Consider the following 14,263-nt stretch of genomic DNA (forward strand, 5'->3'; position numbering starts at 1 on the left):
AGCAGAACACTCAGAAGCTGTGCGACCTGGGGGAATTTCTTGAGGTGGATGTTTGTGCACATTGCAAGGCCCTGGGCCCCGACCCTGCCCGCTGAATGCCAGCAGTAGGCCCCAGCCCAAAGTGTGTCCAGGAGAGACCAAATAGCCTGGGTGTGTCCCCCTGGAGTCGTATTACTGCTTGTGGGATGCTGCGGGTGCACAGGTGTGCCTGTTGCCAGCACTGGGCGAGGGTCTACAGCTGGAGTCAGGCTGGCGAGATGCACCGTCCAGCTGTCCTTTGCTGAACACACACAGTTGTTCATTTCTGTCTCCAGTATAGAAGACCTACTCTATAGGGTCGTGACCATCATTTCTGTCCCCAGTATAGAAGACCTACTCTATAGGGTCGTGAGCATCATTTCTGTCCCCAGTATAGAAGACCTACTCTATAGGGTTGTGACCATCATTTCTGTCCCCAGTATAGAAGACCTACTCTATAGGGTCGTGAGCATCATTTCTGTCCCCAGTATAGAAGACCTACTCTATAGGGTCGTGACCATCATTTCTGTCCCCAGTATAGAAGACCTACTCTATAAGGTTGTGACCATCATTTCTGTCCCCAGTATAGAAGACCTACTCTTTCTGCACTTCTTTACTAAACCCATGCTCTCTTTGGACTTACACAACACTTGTATTTGTGAAATACCATCTCTTTGTCCTAATTTGCATTTACCTTGTTATTACTTAGATTAAGATTCTTTTTTATACGTTTTCCTATTGTTCGGGGCTTCCTTTTCTTTCGGTCTTCTCTTGGAACTGCTGGTGTTCCTTGCCCATATTGCTAAGGGGTTGCCTGTCTTTCTCGATGATTTGTGCTAGTTCTTTATATATTATGTTTACTAATCCTTTGTCTTTCAAACACTGAAAATATTTTGTAACCTTTAATTTTTGGCATTTTTGTGATACAGCGCTAATACTAATAGTTGCCAGTCTTCCGTGTGTCATCTTGTGATTTGTGCTGTTGGTTTTTGTTTTACCCTCAGCTCTTTGATCCCTGTGAAATTTGTTACTGTGTGTGCTGCATGGTAGAGGTGTGCGTACTATCGTTTCCGAGTCGTTAGCTAATTGTCCCAGTGGTCCCTCCGTCCCCCAGTGCCGCCCCTCAGTCACATCCAGGTTCCCACATACGTGGTTCTAGGCTCTTCGTGTGTTTTCTCTGCCGTGTAATCAGACACACTGCCGTGGCTATGCTGTCTGTACCTTTGTTTTCCTTCAGTTGCGTTGCTGTCCCGAGAAAGGATATAGGAGTGGACCCTCGCTTACTATCTTTAATGTGACCCGCAGTGCAGAGCTAGGGACGCTCTTCTCTGGCCTCACATGCATCCTGGCTGTCCCCCATTTTCTTCCCTGGATCAATTCAACCAGGATCTGTTGTGCGCCTGTGACAAAGTTGTCGTTTCATCCAATGTGACTCCACTTCCTGCCTTTAATTGGAAATATTTCGCGTTCAAATATAAAAAGAAATCCGGTTTTAACTTTCTGGTTGTGTAAAGCTGTATCTCTTTTCTTTCTTTTAACCTGGAAACATTTCCAGTGTTTTAAACTCTGCTAGCCATTTTGTGCTTTGTGCTTTACTTAAATCATTTGAGTTGAAACGTATCTCAGAGGAGCAGCCTGTAAAACTGTATTACTATGTAAAATACAAATGTAGGTCAGCGGGCCAGGATACAAAGCTCATACGTACATCTGACTATGAATATGAATTTTTTGCCTCCAAGGGATCTTTACAGTTGACCAGCTAGTAGTATATATACAAAATTAAGTAAGCAATTCATACCATACACCAGAAAAATCCCCGAATTGGTCACCAACTTTATTAATAAAACAACTACCATAAACACTTTGCAGGGTCCCTGAGGCCGAAAATGGCTGTGCTGTTCTACTTGCCCTCAGGGCCTCTGTGGGTGGTGACCAGTCCCCCATGCCCAGCAGCTTCTCTCTCTCTCTCTCTGATGAACAAACCTCCTGCTTCTCTCCTTGTGATGCTTATCACCGTGTATTGTCATGGTTTCCTTTGTCCCTATCTGGATTTTAAGCTCTGAGGACAGAACTGTGCTCATGGTCATGTGTTCATTGAAAAAACCTCAGGAAGTGCCTGCGTGTGCCCCGCCCTTAAAACGAAATCACCAAGAAGAAAGTTGAATCATCAACAGAAAGTTAATAAATATTTATTAGTTTTTTGAAAGCACAACTTTTCTACGCTTTTAATCTTAGCTCCCCATAACAAAAAGGCTCAGAAAGGGTATCAGAAAAAAAAGAGACACAAAATGGAAAGAGAAACCACAGTCTGGAGGGGGAAATGTGATGAATCACAGGGTTTATCCCGTGAAGAACATACATGAATGACAGGAACACCTGGGAACCCGAAAGGAGGGTAGAGAAATGCTTTGAACAGGTAATCCTCTGCTGAGTTGTCCAAGTCTGAAATCCGGATCTGAAATCTGGATCTTAGCTCTGTCCCTTCTTCACGGCTCCGAGGTCACGGCCAAGGCTGCCGGCTCCGCTTTGGGTCTGGCTCACCCTCATCTGCCCTCCGTGGAAAGTCCAGGCGTGATGTGGCACCTGAGTCCCCAGATGCCCTGTGTGTGTCCCACTGGCCTCCTTTCTGCCCCGCCCACCGTCCTCGTCATCCCCCTGTGCCGCGGCCGCCCTGCATGTCCCCCAGCTCCCAGAACACTCTGGGGCTTTGTGCGCTGGGTCCCTGGCCTGGGATTCCTCTCCCCACTGTCCTGTTCTCCTCAGCCCTTCACATCAATTTTTGCTCCAGTAGGAAACATTATTTTTTAATAAATCAATTACGTGGGGCACCTGGGTGGCTCAGTGGGTTAAGCCTCTGCCTTGGGCTCAGGTCGTGATCTCAGGGTCCTGGGATCGAGCCCCACATCGGGCTCTCTGCTCAGCGGGGAGCCAGCTTCCCTTCCTCTCTCTGCCTGCCTCTCTGCCTACTTGTGATCTCTCTCTGTCAAATAAATAAATAAAATCTTTTTTAAAAATTTAATTAATTAATTAATTAATTATGTGCTGCCTCCTTTGCCTAAGGCTAGCCTCTGGAGACTCCTTTTTATCCTGTATGACACACCAAGAGATAACCGAAGGGCCTTTTGAGGTAGGATATTAGGCAGCATTTAGTGATCTGTTCCACTTCCAGGCCCAAGATGGAATTTCTTCCACTATTTTATTTTTTCTTTTTTAAAATGTTTTATTTATTTATTTATTTATTTATTTGAAAGGAAAAAAAAACCCACAAGTGGGGTAGGGGGCACAGGGAGAGAGAGAGAGAAGCAGGCTTCATGCTGAGCAGAGAGCCTGGTGTGGGGTTCAATCCCAGGACTGTGGGATTATGACCTGAGCCGAAAGCAGAGGTTTAACTGACTGAGCCACCAGGCACCCTTCTTCTCTTATTTTAATCCTGGACCTCCTTGCCCATGTCATTCCCTGGGTGAGAGCCGGGCTGTACGGTGTCGTCTGTTCCTGCTGGAGCAGAGGTGGTCTGGCTCCGTTAGGACTGCTTCTTGGGGCGTAATTTGAGACTCCATCCTGACACCCCGTTATCACTGCTGCCGGATGCAGAACGCTGCAGGGCAGGTTCCTGCCTGTTCTCTAGCGCAGGCAAGGACAGCAAGCCCACACACCCCCAAAATAAGTATTTTTGATTCCTCTGATAATTCATTTTTCTCCTTACTGTAGTCTCTCTTCTAAGAATAAGGCCCCCCGTCTTGATGTAACTTGCCTAAGAACTATTATTAACTGGTTATGAGCTCCATCTGTCCCTGTGAGAAGAAAAAATTCTGACCCGGTGATGTCACTGTTCTAAGATTTTCCCCGGGGCCTCTTGTAGCACCAAGAAGGTTAAGGGCAGTGGATTTAATGGATTGGGTAGCGCACCGGGAAAACCCGACCGATCTCTGAAAACCTCAGCTACGCAATATTGGCCCACGTTGGAGCTGTTTATTATATCAGCCAAGGAGGCCTGGGAAAGGTGCGCGATTCTGTTTTGCATTCTTGTACCTAAGTGCCCACGTCCCTCCATGATAAGTCACGAAGTGCGTGATGCCCTGTGATGGCCTCCATAGTTGAGACAAAGGGGGCGGTGTCAGAGTTCTGCTGAGAGATCTGAGGTCAGGGCAGCAGACTTCAGGCAGACGAGATGGCTTCGGTGCCCAGAGACAGGCCTGGCTTCCAAAACCTAGGCTTCTCTAGACTCGCGCCACTCTGGAAACCTGTACTTGAAAAAAAATTTTATCCCTTTGATCCTTGAACAATACAGGTTTGCTCTGCGTGGGTCTACTTCTAGGTGGACTTTTTCCAGTAAATGAAGCACGGTGCTGTGAATATATTTTCTCTTATGGTTTTCTTAATGACCTTTTCTCTGGCTCACTCTCGTGTAGGAATGTGGTGTGGAATACACGAAACACACGGAATACATGTTAATCAGCTGAGCATGTTCTCAGTGGGGCTTCTGGCCGACAGCGGGCTGTTAGTGATTTTGTTTAGGGGGAGTCCGAGTCACATGTGGATTTTCAACTGCGCAGGAGCTGGTGCCCCGAACCCTGTGCTGTTCAAGGCTCAGCGGCATGGCTCTGAATCCTTGGGTCCCTCCGGAGGTCACGTCCACGGCTCTGACAGGCCTGAGGCTCTGCCGGCGTCTGCAGTGTAGAACTTGCCTTTACTGCGGGGTTTGAAGGAAGCTGTTCCGTCAAGCAGAGTCAGCAGATGAGGAGGACTAGGAGGTGATGGTTCCTGAGCAGTGAGGTTAACGTTGGCTTGAAATGAAACCGCGGCAGTTAGGAAACCATATTCTAGCTAGAGCGTTGACATGTATTCCCACAAAGTGTGTGCGTGTGTGTGTGTGTGTGTGTGTGTGTGTGTTTTAAGTTCCAGTACCATTTTTATACCAGCGTCGAAAGTGCACATTAGAATCCAGACTTTCCAGAGCATAGTACCATCCAGATGGGCAGAGGGCTCGGTCCTCAGGCCGCGGTGGTGGGACTCCACGACAGTTTCACCATCTTCCCGGCCGCCGTTGTGCCTCGTCCTAGATGCATTTGGCCTGTGTACTTGGGGAGTTGTTCAGAGTAGAACATTGTCATCAAAGGGCCTTCTGTCTCTTAGGCTCCGTATTTCCAGTCTTAGATCCTAAAAGCTGCTCCTTGATATTGTTTCTGAAAAACTTTCTAAAGGGAACATTAGAGAGAGCCTGGGAAAAAATTGGGTCCCAACCGTGTTTGTACAGTGCTGCTGCTTGAGGAAGGAGACTTTGAGGGGGTGCCGGGCTGGCCAGGCGAAGGCGTGCGGACACGGAGCGGGGCTCAGCGCTTTCTTGGGTGTGGTTACCCGTCACGCCAGCCTGGGAGCCAGAGCTCACCCGCTCCCATATCTGAGCGCACTCGTGGAGGGAAGAGTGGGGACCAGAGAGGACTTGGATCGTTTCTCACCGATGTTCCTACAGAGATAAGCTGGCGTTCCGGGTGCTACCGCGTGTTCCTGTTTCCTCAGCCGGGTTTTCCCTCTCTCTTATATTTAGATCTCATGCCTTTTAAAATAAATATTAAAAAAAAAAAAAAAAAAAAAAAAGCTTGTCCTCTTCTTAGTCCTTCAACCAAATCGATGGCATGCTAATTTATGATTTTTTTTTTTCCCAAACTGTTACTTGTTCTGTCCCAGAAATTCTGAAATGATTGTCTTGAGGGAACACGTCCTGTACCCCCCATCAGTCCCACTTGAAAAATGCCTTAGCAGATGTCCTTTCTGTGAAGACAGTGTTCCTCCAGAATTGTTATCAATGTGACTAGAGCAATGTAAAAGAGAAAGGATAAAAGTTCTATGGATGTTGTGATGGTAAATCATGTGTGACTGTGGGGGCGGGCTAAGAGGGAAATATATCAAAATGGAAACAGTGATAGTCTTAGGACAGTGTGATTCTGGGTGTACTTTGTAAAAAAAAATTATACTTCATAGCATTTGAAAACAAAAAAGCTTCTTTTAAACTGTGTTTTGCATAAATACATAAATATTAGGTTGTCTGCTTAGTAATTATCTGATAGTATTTCAAGAAATTCTCAAAGTGATTTTTAAATCTTTTTTTTTTTTTGTGATTCACCCAAATAACCTCAATGTTTCCTTTCTTAGACTTTAAGATTTTATTTTAAAATAAGTGAAAATGGTGACACGTAGTGCAGGTGATAGATTTTTTTTACTCTCTTTAGAACATTGCTTTTTCTAGAAATCCTTAATCTTGACTAGGAATACCGTGGTATTGACTTTTTTCTGTTTTCAGGGGAGTTATAATCATGTTGACAAATCTGGACATACCTAAGTAGCAAGAATAGATTTGGTAATTGGAGTAGCAGAACGTAGCCCAGACGTCCAGACAGACAGTGTTCCCGATATGCTGACCGTCTGCAGCCCACGTTCCTGGTGAGAGAAAGGACGGACTGGCCTCTCTTACCCCATCGAAACCACGTGCGATGTGTGCAAGAAAGACGTGTGTGCTGGTCGAATGGGATGTGGGGTCTGGCCTCAGGAGAGATGATGTGATTCCTAGTGGACTTAGAGGAAACTGGGGTAGCCCTGGATGTGTTCCGTCGTCATGTACCAGTGGGGGACGTAGCAAGAAGCCAGGGCTGGTATAGACCTTTCTGGGTGCTGGGCCAAGAGGTGCGGTGATGAAGTTATACCTTGACCGAATAAATATAGGGAAGCGCGGGGACTGAATTTCGTACCTTGGAAACCTCAGTCTGGGAAGGGTCCCCTGCACAAGAAAGGTCTAGAAATCATGTCAAGCTGAACAGTTAAAGGAGCTAATGATGTTTAGTGTGAGGCTCCAACAGATGGCTTCAGACTCCTGAGGGCGGTCGGCGAACGTGGAGGTGCATCTTGGGAGGACCTTCTGGAGAGCCGAACTGGGCACGTGTGGCCATGGGTTGGAGACCGGCGTCAGCGTGATGGAAGGAAGGTTTCCTTGTGGTTGGAACTCGCCCTTAGCGCGGTCAGGTGGTGAATTCTGGCGGTGTTCAGTGGGGGACGGCGGAGGTCCGGCCACGCTGTGTGGTCGCAGCAGGAGACCTGGCCGCGGCCTCCTGAGCTTGTGTGCCGGAAGCTTCTGTTTCAGTTCCCCTCCCGGGCTGAGCGCTGGGTTGTGTGGCGTCCGTCACCCAGGTACCTTTACATCAGGGTGTCCGCCGAAGGCAGCAGCGTTGTTTCCTTTCCTTAGTTGTTTCTGAGTTCAAAATGGACACATGGAATGCTGATAGAATGTCCCCTTCCCCTTGAGTGGACAGCCTCCCCTGACATGCCCGCCCCAATCTTTACCTTAGCTCAGAAGCACAAAAATGGCTTCATGTGTGTTACTTGATGTCTTCTAAAACATTGTCTGCTTGTACCGGGGGAGCGCAGCTCGGTGCGCGCCTTTGGATCTCCTGTGCTCCCATCCGCTCAGAGACCGGCGCCCTCCTGGAGGGTCTTAGGCAGCCTCTGCAGGAGCCCGCAGTGGGGAGGGGCAGGAGGGAGCAGGAGGGAGGCCGGCGTCCTCTTCTAACACCGGGGTGGTATGAAGGGTGGTTTGGGTGGGGTACGCTGGAGCAGCCTCAAACTTGACATCTCTAAATGCCCTTGACATCTATGTGAGTATTTGGGGAAAATAGAGATTCATCTTCATCAAACTCATGTATTTTTTTTTAAAGATTTTATTTATTTATTTGACAGAGAGATCACAAGGAGGCAGAGAGGCAGGCAGAGAGAGAGGAGGAAGCAGGCTCCCTGCTTAGCAGAGAGCCCGATGCGGGGCTCGATCCCAGGATCCTGAGATCATGACCCGAGCCGAAGGCAGAGGCTTAACCCACTGAGCCAACCAGGTGCCCCCAAACTCATGTATTTTAAAAACTGAGAGTTACAATTAAAAAATAAGACTTTCGGACACACATACACATGCTCACCTCTGCAATCACAGTCAGACTGTGTTAGCCCAGTTTGGTGTAACCATGTGATTTGTGCATCTGCGAAACCATAGGCCACAGAATTCCTGTCTTTAATGGCAACGAAATAGCACCCAGTGGTGCAGTTCTGCCTCGTTCTTTGCCACATTTGCAAGTGTTTTTCCTCCATGACATGTACGCTGAGTTGACTGTCTTATTTTTCTAACGCAAATTCTGAGTTGGTCACCCCTTACTGACTGTCCAGATCTTTTCCTTCCTGCAGGCATAGGGGGCCTTCAGGACTTCGTGCTCAAGTCGGCGACTCTGTGCAGCGTGCCGTCCTGCCCACCGTTCATACCGCTCAACTTCGAGGCCACCCCGATCGTGAGGGTCGCTGTTGAACCAAAACACCCAAGTAAGGCAACTTCATTTTTCAGAGCCCGTGATGTTCAGGACACCTTGTCCATGTGTGCGTTTCGTACTTGGTTCCTCACTGTCTCCACCAGCGTTGTGTGGCGAGTTTTCATCCGGGTGTGATGGAGCGATCGCCCCGCCAGGAGGCGCTGCGTACCACCCGCTGGCCAGAGGGAGTCTGAGCTTGCCTTAGGAGCTGGGTGGTTAGGCCCCTGTGCTCCTGGGAAGCTGGGTCCTTGTTCAGGGCAGAGACCAGGGCCTCTCTGCCTCCCCCACAGCCCTGGCACGGAGCCGTCCCCCAGCAAAGCTTCTGTTTCATGTGATGGTTTTAGGATCGTAGCTCAAGCTTCTTGCTTCAGAATCACGCGCTGTCCCGCAGGTTTGCTGGGTTATCTAGACGCGGAGCATTTCCGGCCATTTCAGAAAGCACTTGCTGCCCCACCCCCATAGGGCCCATCACGTAGCAACCAGTTCCTCGTCTTCGCTGTGCGCTGTCTGCCCCACCAGTCCCCGGTGATTCTTGTATGTCGCTTCCCGAGACAGCACTAACCAGTATCCTCAGTGCTCACTGGTAGGTCCGTGAACCACTGCCAGTCTTGCTTCTAGGGACCCAGAGGACAGCTCTGCCTCTGTCGGGACAGAGGACGGCCCTGTTGTCCTTGCATGCAGATACTCCTCCTCGCCCCGGAGCTGGGGCCTTCCGAAAGCTGGTCTCGACCTCATGTTCTGCCAGATGGCCTCAGCGCTGAGGCTCCCCAGACCCCTAGAGCAGACACTCGGAGGACCGCATCTCTGACCTTTGGGCTCAGTTCTGGTCAGCAGCCACCTCCGCTGGACCCCGGAGCCAGGCGTCCTCAATGGCCGTCGCCGTAGGCTCTGGCGCCTGGTGGCTGCGTTGGTTCACGCCGTTCACTCTGACGCCTGCTTCCTGTCTGGGCTCGTCCAGATGCTGGGTCCTCCTGGCGTGCTCTTGCCTTGCTCTGCTGGCCGGGCTCTGGCTGTCGCCGGCTGCCTCCAGCCCTCGGAAGTACGCACAGTACAGGGAGTTCAGCTGAGCTGCAGTTGTGACCTTTGGGTCTGGCAACCATAGCTCATTTTTAGGCCTTTCTAGTAGGATTTAATTCTTCTCTATTCCATGTAGATCCTAACGTTTAAAACAGAAAGTAAAGAAAGAATTGCTCCTTCAAACCACAGTGTTTTCATAGAAATGTGCAAGTTTTGAGCTCGGGCGGTCGTGGCCCAGCCATGGGGACTTCTCCCCCGCTGTGGCGGCAGGAGAGGGTTCCCGGGGCCCTGGCCCAGCCCTTAGCAGACTCTCAGTAAGGCTGACTTCCTCTCCTTACATGAGGCGATGTGCTAAGTAGGACTTGGGCTGATCCCTTGGATGCCAGAGTGTTCCTCATGTGTATTTCATTAGAATGTTCTGAACTTTGTAAAAAATAAATTAAAATGATTTAGAAGGGGCACCCAGTTCTCTTCATAATTTTAAAAAGAGTGCTGCTCCCTTTTCCCACCAGATACATTGTTTTTGCTAGATTTACTGTGCATGTTCTGGACGGTACTCCTGCGGGTCCTGCTCTCACGTCTGTGTCTGAACTTTACACGTGGTTCTGTCTTCTTGTGTCACTGCAAGGTCTGTCTCGGTGCGCACCGAGAATGTCTGGGAATCCTTCTAACGCTGTGCTGGCCCCTGGGAGCCCTCGGGGTGGTAACTGTGAGTTTGCTCTGCCCTGGTCCCTTGTGCCCTTGCCCACTGCCGGCAGAGCCCCGCTCTCCGTGGATGCCGTGTGTGCCGACCGCAGGGGTGGCCACCCTCCGGGACTCAGGCTTCTTAGTGCCCCGCCCCCGAGCACCGCTGGGCGGACACCGCCTTTGCGAGCTCACAGGGCCCATCTTCAAACCCAGGTGGCAGTTTATATATAGAGGTTTCCTGAAATCCAGATGGTGAGTGTTGGTCATGATCTCAGTCTTTCTTACATTATTAAAAGATGTTGATTTTTTATCTTCAGTGGATCATTTGGTAGAGTTTTAGGCAGGTTAGGAAGATCAGCTTCCAGATTTAATAAGAGGTTAAATAGAGGCTGTTTCTGCCAGCCAATGACTATCATTACAGATAAACATTTTCAAACATTTAATTTCAAAACGTTGTCTCTGTATTCCAGGTTTTGTTTTAAGAAAGCTTCTCTTTTGCGTGTTGTTGAACTGTCACCTTTCCCATGGAGAGAGGGATTTAAGTGTGTATGCCTTTTTTTTTTTTTTAAGGACTTGCTAATTTAGTAAATGGGGAGCTGACAAAAAGCTTTTTCATTTATTTTATTGTTCTCTTTGTGTTTTGTGTTACTCATGTTACCAGTGCTGTTTTCGCACAAATGCTTTTCAGCCACTTTAAAATTTCTGTGAAGGTTGAGTTCGTTAACGCTGGGTAGTATCTGTAAATCCACTTAATGAGGCAAAGGAAGACCCCAGTATGCTGAAAAGGAGCAAATGAGACCGCCCGTGGCCACCCCACGCGCCGGGGGGTCCTCTGATCCTGTGCAGCCCACGTGTGGCTCGTGGCTGCCTGAGCTGTGTGGGCGCTGATCCCCGTCCCGCATGCACCAAAGCCAGTGACGCTCTGACCTTGGCACAAGTGCTCAGCTTCTCCGTACCTGTGTCCTCATCTATAAAACAAGAACATTCATCCAGCCACATCATTAACGCCTTCCTACCTGGGAAGTACTTGCTGGCACGTCGCTGGCTGATATGAAGTTTTAGTTGTCACCAGAGAAGCCTTATTTCAGACCTGAGTAGGTACGGATGAACAAGTCGATCTGGAGTTCGAAACCCCTGATGGCAGAAAGTTCCCTTGTTTTAGTGGCTTTGTTTGGCCTGTTGAGAACCAAGCATTGAGGATGGTGGGGACTTCAAATGTCGACATGAAACCAGGCTGCACAGAAATGCCTTCAGGGCCGGGTCTCTGCTGAAGCATCAAGGAGAGTCTTGCTCCGCCCAAGGGGACAGTAGCTGCTGAGCACACAGGAAGGCGTGAAGAAGCAGCCGAGCCCGAGACGCAGACCACAGACTGTAGGGAAAAGCGGCCGTGTGCCAGCAGCAAGGGCAGACAAGAGTGTGGAAGGTTCCAGAAGCACATACGCACAGTGGCCCTGGCCCGGAGGGCAGCTTTCTCCAGAAACGCGCAGGTCCCTCAAGCAGTCTCGTGAGATTCTTTTAAACGTGTGGTCCTGGCACCAGTTTCTTCAAGTAAATACCACAGGAAGTGGTTTTTTTGTTTTTACTTGTTGATTTGTTGGTTTTAACTCTTCTCTGGGGGAGAGTTCTGTTACGTTTATAGATATAGAACATGGACGTTTGTGGTAAAATTAGGTGGATTCACACATAGGACGGTGGTAGTTTGTATTTGCCCAGTATTTGACAAAGCAGCGTAGACCAGCTTTGGGGTCCCGACGGCGAGTTCTGAGGGTCCCGTGTTCGCTCGTGTCCTCGTGAGTCAGCAGGAGACAGTTCTCCTCTCGTGGCTGCATGATTGGGAGGAGTTGTTTTAGGAGTTCACTTCACTGTATTTTTCCCCTCGGTGGCCATGGGCATCGTCTGGAGGTTTGACCCGTCCGCTCGCTGTACTGAGCCAGCCTTCTTCTCGTTGACCTAGGTGAGATGCCGCAGCTCGTCAAAGGGATGAAGCTGCTGAACCAGGCCGACCCATGCGTCCAGGTTCTGATTCAAGAAACGGGAGAGCACGTTTTAGTCACAGCCGGGGAGGTCCACCTCCAGCGATGCCTGGACGACTTGACAGAAAGGTAGGTTGCTGGCAGATGGAGCTGTCACTGCCCCCAAGCTGGGGGCGGTGAGGGGGCTGTGGTCGGTGTGATCAGTGGAACTTAGACCGTGGATTGCTTTTGGAGAAAAACGAAAGGCCCCATCTCGAGCATGAGCTGTTACTGTGCTGCTGGGTCGTAGATGCAGTTTTTGATGACTGCCCATTTACTTCTGGGCTGGAATAATTGCACATTTTTAAGCTCGAGTCCTGAAATAGCTTCCCGTGTGAGTATCTTCCTGTGAGCGTCTGCACACGCGGGTCCGCGGAACAGAGTCCCGCGCTGTGATCGTAGGCGCGACTGCGGCGGACTTCGGTCCCTCCCGAGGTCACCTCCACAAGGTGCACCTTTGGGAGATCTTTCAGTTCCTCCATCGTGCTGACGGGGACCTGGCAAGGAACAGGCATCCCGGATCACCTTTTGTCCATAACGCTCGCCCGCTTTATTCCCAAGCTACAGTGTGTTTATTGAGCAATTAGGAGGATAGAGAAGGGTGCGAAGAGCCATTCCGTGACCGCGCAGAGATCACGTCCGTGACGCGTGGGCTCGCGAGCCCGCAGCCTGCTCCGTGCACGCCGCACACACAGACCCTGCGCGGGGCGGCGCACTGGCTCAGCACGGGCCATATTTTGCTGGTGCATTTTTTAGGCTTATAAGTTATATTATCCTTAAGAAAGGCCCGTACGGTTTACACCTGCAGAAAGTATTTAAAAGTGCTTCTTTTCTCAAATTTTGCCAACCCTGTATGTTATCATTTTAACACACTCCCCCCGCCTGGAAGGCAACAGGTGTTCATAAACACATTTTCTGTGCTTACTAATGGAACATTTCTTTCTGTGTTTAATTGGCCATTCATTTTTCTTCTTTGGTGAATTGCCTTGTAATGGCCTTCCTTCCTCTTATTTTAAAATTTTGGGGGACCATAATAATTATAATGGTCATTATAAATAACCAACATAATTATATACTAAATATGATGTGCCGGTCCCTGTGTTAAATGGTATTTGTCTCATGTAATCCTTATGATGAGTCAGTCGTGTTGGTAATAGTACTACCAATTAGTACTCCTGCTGCAATACTTCTGCACTACTCCTGCTACAGTACTCCTGATGTAGTACTTGTGTACAGTACTCCTGCAATACTCCTGCTACAGTACTTGTGCTTAGTACTCCTGATGCAGTACTCATGCTGCAGTACTCTGCTACAGTACTTCTACAATACTCCTACAGTACTCGTGCTGCAATACTCCTGCTACAGTACTCTTGCTGCGGTACTCGTGCTACAATACTCCTGCTACACTACTGGTGCAATACTCCTGCTGAATACTCTTGCTACAGTACTACTACTGCAGTCCTCCCACTGCTGCTGGTAATGGATTAGCATGAGAACAGCTCCCCAACAGCACCGTCCGTGGAATGTTATAGACACTCTTGCCGGAGGGGGAGTTTTCTGAGGTCTGTGCTTCAGTTTAAAATGACATTGTGGTTTATTCCTCCTTTAAATGTCTTATAGCCATGATTAGTGCAAAACTGGACGGCAGCTCTTCTGTCTCCTCCATGTTTGATACCATTTTCTTACAATTTCTGAAGGTTATAATATTGGTTAGAGAGTAATACTAATTGGATCATTTTTAAGGTATATTTTAAAATAAGAACAGTTCTCAAGAGGATTTTTTAAAAACCATTGAAATGTTATGTTAGTTTTTGGGGTCTTTGAACTAAATTATTTTCTCTCTTTTCACACTCTGCTGCCAATTAAAATCCATGTTAAATAACCTTACATTTCTCGGGCCATTAACTCCTCTTTAAAAAGATGCTTTTTGGCACTTAGAATTACATTTCACATAATGCTTTCCCATTAACCTAAAATGAGTTTTAATTGATTACTACTTATTTGTATGTTTGTTTCGTCTTTTTCATTTTTTCCTCATGGCTTTCATTATGGGTATTTTTTTCTCTCAGGAGGAAGAAAACTATAGTGCATATATAATAAAAGAAACTAGTTTCTTAGAAATATGTTCTTAACATACCCCTAAAATATTTTAATAAATCAGTTTATTTTGGGAATTACTCTGTGTAAATCTTT

At 48.4% G+C, this 14,263-nt stretch overlaps 1 protein-coding gene across 2 annotated transcripts in view; it reads left to right on the forward strand.

Moving 5' to 3' along the window:
* EFL1 (elongation factor like GTPase 1) overlaps positions 1-14,263 on the forward strand; it is a 128,936-nt gene that overhangs the window by 90,145 nt on the left and 24,528 nt on the right. For both annotated transcript variants that reach the window (XM_082736221.1, XM_082736222.1), the window contains exons 16-17: positions 8,236-8,367; positions 12,013-12,160. In XM_082736221.1, the coding sequence (XP_082592347.1) occupies positions 8,236-8,367; positions 12,013-12,160 (280 nt within the window). The remainder of the gene's footprint in view (positions 1-8,235; positions 8,368-12,012; positions 12,161-14,263) is intronic.

Source organism: Mustela nivalis (genome assembly GCF_964662115.1).
Source record: "Mustela nivalis genome assembly, chromosome: 6".
NCBI classification, from domain to species: Eukaryota; Metazoa; Chordata; class Mammalia; order Carnivora; family Mustelidae; genus Mustela; species Mustela nivalis.